Source organism: Buceros rhinoceros, unplaced genomic scaffold (genome assembly GCF_000710305.1).
Source record: "Buceros rhinoceros silvestris isolate BGI_N320 unplaced genomic scaffold, ASM71030v1 scaffold14869, whole genome shotgun sequence".
NCBI classification, from domain to species: domain Eukaryota; kingdom Metazoa; phylum Chordata; class Aves; order Bucerotiformes; family Bucerotidae; genus Buceros; species Buceros rhinoceros.
The window spans coordinates 100,068-108,368 of record NW_010429938.1 but is presented as its reverse complement, the minus strand read 5'-3'; the positions used below and the strand labels follow the sequence as shown (position 1 = coordinate 108,368).

Here is an 8,301-nt window from a genome sequence, read left to right as displayed (position 1 = left end):
GGGCCAGCGGGCGGTCATGGCCAGCACCCGGGACTCGTCCCTGCAGGTCTGGGATAACGGGGACCCTTCACACGGGACAGGGGCAAAACTCCCGGGTTAATTTTGGCACCATTAGGGAGGATAATAACAGCCGTTGTAGTTCTCTTGTAGCCCCAGGTGCAACCAGGGGGTCTCATCTCAGCACCCTCTACCCATCACTGCCCTCGGTGCATGTCCCATGAGCTGCTTCGTGATGTGCCCAAGAAAATGCAGAGGAGAACAGGCACCTGGTTCTGACCTGTGCAGCACTTCTGCCACCTGCTCTGAGAAACAGAGGCGTGAAAATGCATCCCCTTCCCTACATACTCGGCCTTGCAAAATTGCTTTTAAGGCAGTTTGTGCAACTCCACCTGCTTGGCTTTCTTTGCTTCCTTGGAGATTGACTTTTACTAACCCGTGCTGCATGACTTTGGTCATTATTTACAGTGGGTTTAGAACTTCATGCCTGTTTAATCCATTTTTCATACTGGCTGGCAGAGGTTTGGTGCTTGTCACCTGGCTTGCCTTTCACTGTGAATCTCTCTGGGTTCCTGCACAGGCAGGTTGAATGTGAGAAATGCCAGCTCCAGTCTAGGGTGACTGTGTGGATCTTGGATGGATCTGTTGATCCTGCAAGCCAGGAGACTGGTCACGCTGCTCAGGGGGTGAGGGCTGGAGACCTGAAGGTATAAGAGGGGCCTGGGAGACCATGGGGCTTGTATTTACTCACTGAGGAAAACCTGATCTTTGTGAGACATGTCACATCTTTTCCCTTTTGTCTGCCACAGGCCACCCAGAGATCTGGACTCCAAAGCCTGCATCTCTATTGGTGAGGAGGTAAGACTGGGAGTTGCGGTGAGGAGAAGCCCTGTGGAGAGGGGTGATCCTGGGCTGGCTGCTGTGGTGCTGGCTGGTTGTCCAGTCAGGCTTTTTGTGGAATTGCTCTAATTTCAGCCAAAAGAAAGGGCAGTTTAATGAACACTAAGTATTTTCAAACTGTGGCCCATTTTGTGTGAAATGGGGGACTGTCTCTGGATGAGTAAAAGCCAAAAAGAGCCAGCCCGGAAGCTTACGTGAGCCCTGACAGTCACCTTCAGCCTCAGAGAGCCAGCCACCGTTGGGTACTTGTGCTTCTCCAGCAAGGGCCCTGGGAACAGTGGTCCTGTGGCCAGCTGTGCTGTGACCTCCTGGTTGTCACTGCTCTAATGAACGTGCCTCCAAATGCTTTGCACCTCATGACACCTGGGTCCCCTCCGTGTTTTCCACCTTGGAAATTCCTGCCTTGCCTCAGGAAGGTGCAGCTAATCCCCTGGGAATAATGATTCCGAACAAGGGGATTGTTGACAGAGTTTACTGTCCTTTGCAATTTCTTTGCTGATTTAAAACTGAATCCAAAGTATTTCTCATTGCTAATACCGAATATTCTCATCAGGAGTCTATCTCAGGGCAGATCTCTCTGTCCTGGAAGCAAATCCTTGTGACAGCATGGAAACCAGTCCAGCCAATGCTCTAAAGAAACAGCAAGGAAAAGCTAGCTATTTTGATAGGAGAAAATGGCACAGCAGCATGCACAAAAGCGCTTGAAAGCTGGGCAATGAATTTATTAAGTGCAAAAGATGGGCCTTGGTGTCAGCAAGCTAATTTATGAAGTGAAATGCTAATCCCAACAGTGTTTTGTAATGTCTATCTTTGGATGCTTTTTTTTTTTTTATTATTTTGGCTTTTGTTTTTTCCCTGGCATGGAGCAGGGGCTGGAAGGTGGAAGGAGTGTGAGATGCCTCTGGAGCAAAATGGTGCAGCACCGAGGCAGAGAAAGCGCCTGCTGCTAGAGCAAGCGCCCGCTCCAAGAAAATCATTTCTCCCCTGCGGTCCCAGGGACGAGGAACAGCTCAAGTGCTCCAAAAGGCTCCATGCATGGAGGCAGAGAGCCCCTGTGGGATGGTGCAATGAGAAATGCGCTTGTAAAATGCAGAGCTCAGACATTTTTATGGATGCAGATATGTGGCTGTCTCGGAGGGACCAGCGTGCCGTGGCGGGCATTTCCCATGGATGTGTTACCTCTTTGTCCAGCCGTGTTCCTTTAGGATGTGCTCCCTCTTCCACCAGCTTTTCTGCACTCACTCCTCACCCCTAGGGAAAGGCACTTTCCCTCTGCGCCCTTGAAACTTTGCTGCCTCGAGAACAATCCAAGAGCCTTTTTGCAGAGGATCCTGTGAACAGTCAGAGCAGCGTCAGGCCGTCGGGGATGCTCAAATCTCTGCTGTGGCACAAAAATACTTGTCAGGCAGGGTTCCTTTCGCAGACGACGGAGCTGCGAGCAGATGTCCGGGAGCCCGAGCGCACAGTGACGCGGTGTATGGGCCCTGCACCCCCTGGCATCTCCAGGCAGCACATTTCAGGCTGCGGGACTTTTTTCTGCTGCGCCGGCAAAAAGCGGTGTGGGATTATGCGCCGTGAATCAGTTCACTGCAACCTGCTTCTTTCTGTGGGGCGATGGACCGATGCGGTTGTGCACACAGCAAACAGAGTGGCTGGTTTAATAGCAAAGGCATATTTTAAACATCTAAAAATAATAATAAGCAAAAAATGGTGCTGCTGCACAGTATTGTGGCAGAAGGGAGAAGGGTAGGTTAGAACGCAGGGCTCCAAACACAGTCATCCTTTGTGGAAGGCCAGAAGAAAGAGATCTCGAATCAGAGACAAAAGAACTCTGTGGTTTAAAAATGGGGCACACTCAGCTGGTCCTTGGCCCATCTGCAGGTCCGGAGAAATAAGCTTTTACAGCCTTGAGAAAGCCTGGAGATGTTCTCACGATTGTTTGTGGGAGGAAAAAAAAAATTTAAACCAGGAAGACTGAAGATGATTCTTGGGGGAGAAGCTACCGTTGTGTTTCCCATCCCAGCCCTTAGAGGATGGAGAAGCCAGAAGTGCTGGCAGATAAAGGTGGCTGGGGGTACACTTGGGTGCAGGTGGCTGTGGGGAAGAGTGTCCCACCAAGGGAACGGTCCTTCCAGCGCCCGCCCTGCTCACGATGCTCGTTGACAGCCTCCCTGTGCTTGCAGTACGAGTCATGTCCTCTTCAGCACTTCGCTGATGACTGCTCCGTAGTTAATCCTCCTAAGCGCCCCTGAGGACCACGACTTTGTCTCTGGCCTCATGCACATAGCCAGGGAGATGCGCCGAGGCAGGACTAGATTTTCAGGGTGTTTCTCTCCTTGCATAGCACTTCTGCGCGGTGTTCAACTTCACGCTGGTGGTTTCTTTCCTCCTGCAGAACTTTGAGGTGAAAGCCGATGACCTGGAGCCCATCTCCGAGCTGGGCCGAGGTGCGTACGGGGTGGTGGAGAAGATGCGGCACATGCCCAGCGGGCAGATCATGGCAGTGAAGGTAGAGTGGTCCTCCCGTGGTGCTGTCTGTCCGGGTTGCTGTGTGTGGACACCCTCTGCTCTCTCCTTCGGGCACATCTCTAATGCCGTTTGCTCTGACCATGCCTGTACCGAGATTTACTTCTTTCCTCGTAAAATCCTCCTTCCACACAGGGCTAAAGAGTGCTGAGATTTGGGCCATTTTGCTAAGAAGAGGGGTGTGTTTTAAAAGTTACATGCGTGACGTGTCATTGTAGTGCATACAAACATATTGTTCGTCTTTACCTAGAGTATTCCTGGTTTTGTGAGTACTTTACAAGCTATTTGCCATCATCTTTAAAATATGGGTATTTTTTTCTGATGTAGCTATACCCTCAGGTTCAGGGCTCTGCAGCCAGATTGTCATTGTAAAGACAAGTGTACTGTAAATTTAATTGGATAAGAAAATTTGTTTCAGTTGGGACTTCTTTAATCTCTTTGGAACGGGGAGTTTTAGTGGGATTTTCATGTTTTATCTGCTACAGTGGGATATTGATTCACGACAGGCTTGTAGATGCTTACGAAAAGTTTTCATTACAACAGTTTGGAGTCGTGAGCTTGCAGCTTCATGGGAAAATCTGTATTTTGGGAAGGACCAATTTTTGCTCAGTTGAGTTTTAGCTCAAGTTTCCTTTCAGAATAAGAAAAAAAAGACCGATGCAGAGCTGGAAGCTATGAGCAAACTGAAGGAAAATTCTTAGCTCCTCAGTTGTGGATAGACTTTGCTGTGGATGGTGGGATGTGCCTCAGGGCCTCTGTGCTCTGCGTTTGGTGTTCTTGTTTGCTTTGGTGTTTACCAAACTGCAAAAGACCTCCCTGAGTATGACAGAAGATCTGAAGAGGGGATGGCAGGAACATTCGGGCTATTACTTACATCTACAATGCTGAACAGTTCTATCACACTACTGACCTCGAGTGGCTTTGGCCGAGTGTGCTCTCTGTTATGCCCCTGTGTGGTGCTTCCCAGCTGAGGGTCTCTGGGTATTTCACATAGGCGACATCTCCTCCCTGGGAGTCTGGGAAATGTCTGTTTTCCAAAGCCATGGGGAGCGCTTGGGCTCTGGCTGCAGGGCTGGAGTCCTCTCTCGTGAACAGAGTCTGCTGATGTAAACAGATGTCTGCTGCAGCTCCAAAAGTCACGCGTTTCCACCAGCCTAGAATGTGATTTCCTGCTCCTTTCTCTTCTCCCAAACCACAGCTTCTGGCTATTGCAAAAAGAATAGTGTTTGCAGGGAAGAGCAAAACCACGTGCAGTGCGGGCTGAGGTGAGCAGATCCCTTCAGCCACTGTTGCCCTCCGTGGCACTGGGGAGCTCCTGCTGTGGGTGCTGTGCTGTCGATGTGCCTGTGACAGAGAGATATGACAAAAGGGTACCACAGAGAGGTGTGATAGAAGGGTGATGGCGTGGTGTCAAGGCTGTGTGGCCAGCACGGGTGTGGCTGTGGTACGGATGTGCCAGCAGCCAATGCTGAAATACTTTGTCTTCCAGAGGATCCGAGCCACGGTGAACAGCCAGGAGCAGAAGAGGTTATTGATGGATCTGGATATCTCCATGAGGACGGTAGATTGCCCCTTCACTGTCACCTTCTACGGGGCACTGTTCCGAGAGGTATGGCATCCTGGAGATCAGCCGTGCTGGATCTTCTCCCAGGCTCTGAATTCCCATAGATTAGCCTCTAGACTCCCTCCAAGTGCCAGGGGTTTAATTTCCATCTAGACGTGGAGACTTGGTGCAAGATGGATTTGCTGAGTCCTGGCCTAGGAATCTATTGCATCCAGTTACTTCTTGGTGAGTGAGGAGAGATGTGGTCCCACGTGGGGAGCAGCCAAGGGCAGCCAAGCCTCAGTGCCAGGAATGTGTGAGGACCCCGTGCTGAGACGCTGGGGCTTGGTGGTGGGTTAAGTGATGGGAACGGCCTGGTCCATTAGTGTTAATATTGTCTGACTGGCAGTGACATGGAGGAAAAATGTGGAAAGCTCTGAAGAACAAGATTTATTGAAGAGTTTTAAGCATAACTCTGCAGAGCTGAACTTTTCCTGGCCGAACATTTGCAGTGATCTGAGCATGTCAGGAACCTCAGTCCTGATAGCATAGCTTTCAGGGCTCCTAAATCACTGGGACTCTGCTTGGAGAAAAGACAACAGAAAATACACCCTAAATAGTAGTGGACAGCACTTCGTTCCAGCTGGGGAGAGGGAAAGGGAAAGCTCAGTACAGTTTTGTTGGATGACTTTTAAAAGGCAGTGAAGAGGCAAATGGGCCAGTAAAGGGCAAGTGCCAAAGAAGACCTTAGTGTGGAAAGGAAAGGAAAAGGAAAGGAAAAAAGTAAGGAAAAAGGATGCTTTGTTCCAATGGGCAGATATTTGCTTTCTTTATCCTCCAGGGAGATGTGTGGATTTGCATGGAGCTGATGGATACCTCACTGGACAAGTTCTACAAACACGTCATTGACAAAGGCCTGACGATTCCTGAGGACATCTTAGGAAAAATAGCTGTCTCTGTGAGTATTAGCAAGGCAGGGAGGGAAGGGGAAGGATGTTTCTCTCCTAAACCGAGTCCTTCACGATCTAGTCTTCTTGCTGTATTTGCACTGAGGAGAGCGTGGTCCACGTGAACTTTCCTAGCTGGCTCCCTGTTAGCTGGTCTGAGGTGATGTTATAAGGCATAAATACCCCAAGTGTACCTGAACACGTACTTGAGAGGCAGTACAGTGTTAGATGTGGGGAGGACCCTGCAGCTCCTTTGCCTTCTCATGAGGGTCCTGGAGCCCCTGGGAGATCCTTGGGTCCCCACCATGACCCGGGGCTGCTGTGAGTGTTCAGGATTCACAGGGAATGTAGTTCTTTCCCTCCAAGGAGGTCTGGTGAGGCTGGGGTGGGTGAAGCCAGATAGCATTTCCTCCTCCTCACGGTCTGCCAGCTGTGATTCACTCTAGATTTGTTGTTTCAGATTGTAAAAGCACTAGAACATCTACACAGTAAGCTCTCCGTCATCCACAGAGGTGAGTTCCAGGCACACAGCCATGACCGTGCTGGTGTCTGTCTGCCCTGCGCCGTGTCCTCTCCGCCTCATAAGGGCTGGCATTGCAGCCAAGCACAGGGCTCCTAAAATACCCCAGATAAAACAAGTCTTTTACAGGAAAAATATTTCTCCAGCATCTCAGCAAAAACTGAGCAAAAGCTAGGAAATGTCTGCTGGTTTGCTCTTCAAAAACTGCATGTTGGTCCCAGTCTTTCCCAGAGGCGGAGGAGAAGCGAGCTCCAGCCTGACTGTGCTGTCAGGGAAAGGGCTGTTTTCCCCTGCACTCCATTTCCCTAATGCTCGGTCCAAATCCATCCTCTGCTTCAACACCTCTGCAAAATTAAACCAGACTTTTCCTTCTCACCTTGGCGGGCCTTGGACTGGGCTTTGTGAAGGTTTCTCCCCAGCTCGACAGCTCCATGTTGACGTGCAGGGAGAGGTGCCTCCATGCCAGCGTGATGCCTCCTGCAGTGATCTAACCATCCTCATCCCCTTCTGTGAGCTTCCCTGAGCACTGGTGGGGCAGAATGGTTTTCATACCTCAAATAGCCTCAAGTGAAGTCATAAATACCCTCCTTAAACTCTTCTGACATTTTACCCTCTAGAGCATCTCAAAGATGCCATGAACACCACTTAGAAAAGAACAACTTTGCAGTGTTGCTGCTTGACACCTTTATTTAAGGGGTCGTTTTCAATTTGTCATGAGGAGGAAAACGTCCACTCTGGAGTGTGTGTGACTGCCGGGGAGAGGCGCGTCTGGAGCAATCCGCGCTCAGCTCTAGCAGACAGTCACACTCGTACAATCTGCCTGTGGCAGGGGGTTGACTTTCTGCCTTCTGTATCATTTACAGTAGGCGGAAAATGCTGCTCGGCTTCTGGATTTCTGTTGACTTGTTTGATCTTCGCTGAAAATTGTCTTATTTCAGCATAGTAACAGATGGGTGAGGATCTCAGATACCTGAAGCTTTTGATTGCAATGTGCTGATTAGAGAGCAGATGTTAACGAGCTGTAAACCACCCAGTTCTAATAAACAAGGCTCAAAAGCAGGTTCTGGCCTCCTTCAGATGGTGTTTCAGCTCTTCTGTTTAATAGTTTATCACATGTAGACAGAGGATCTTCTTGCAGAAGAGACCTCTTATTTCTGGGTGGCCACAGGGAGAGGATTGCTCCTTTTGAGGACAAGTGCGGGGACAAGAGAAACAGGGCAGCCTGTGTTACCTGCGGGATTAGCCTCATGGGGAGCCATTCCCTGCTGTGCAGGAAAGCACCTCCATGGCCCCCAGGATAGCACTTACTAGCTTCCTTCTGTGCCTTAATTTCCCTTTCATGAGCGGGATGGAAGTGCGAATGCACCAGGGAGTATAAGGCCGTGATGGGAAGCAGAGAAATCTGGCAGTAATAAATAGATGAGATACTGGCCTGGTTTCCATAAGGTGTGGAGCACCCACACGCCTGCTGCTGCTCACATTGCCTTCAAGCTTGGTATCCTTCAAATCAGAGGCTATTTCAGGAATCCTGATCATCCTTGTCTTACTTTACTGCTGCCCCCTTCCCCTGCAACCCCTGTTCCTCGTCACCCTTTCCTGCCCACCTCTCATCCTTTCCCTGTGAGTTTTTCCTTTTGATGGCATGAGACCAGCTCCAGCTGGGGACTTGCCACAGCTCCAGCCAGTTGTAGGCACCCTCTGGAGGTGGCCCCAGCCCTGCTGAGCTGTTCCCCTGCGAGCGCCCTGATGTCCGTGGCCATGCCCAGCACAGTGGGTTATGGTAGCTACGTGCAGGGGTGCCTCCCACCCTGCCCCATCCGAGAGAGGAGACTGCAAGGGACGGGACACTTGCAGGACATATTCGAGCC

At 50.3% G+C, this 8,301-nt stretch overlaps 1 protein-coding gene across 1 annotated transcript in view; it reads left to right on the top strand.

The window, feature by feature from the left end:
• The window catches only part of MAP2K6 (mitogen-activated protein kinase kinase 6), a gene marked incomplete at its 5' end in the record, with an annotated part of 17,537 nt that overhangs the window by 299 nt on the left and 8,937 nt on the right, over nt 1–8,301 (top strand). Inside the window, 5 exons of the mRNA XM_010142853.1 lie at nt 807–855; nt 3,293–3,406; nt 4,913–5,032; nt 5,808–5,924; nt 6,374–6,425. Coding sequence (XP_010141155.1) covers nt 807–855; nt 3,293–3,406; nt 4,913–5,032; nt 5,808–5,924; nt 6,374–6,425 — 452 coding nt within the window. The remainder of the gene's footprint in view (nt 1–806; nt 856–3,292; nt 3,407–4,912; nt 5,033–5,807; nt 5,925–6,373; nt 6,426–8,301) is intronic.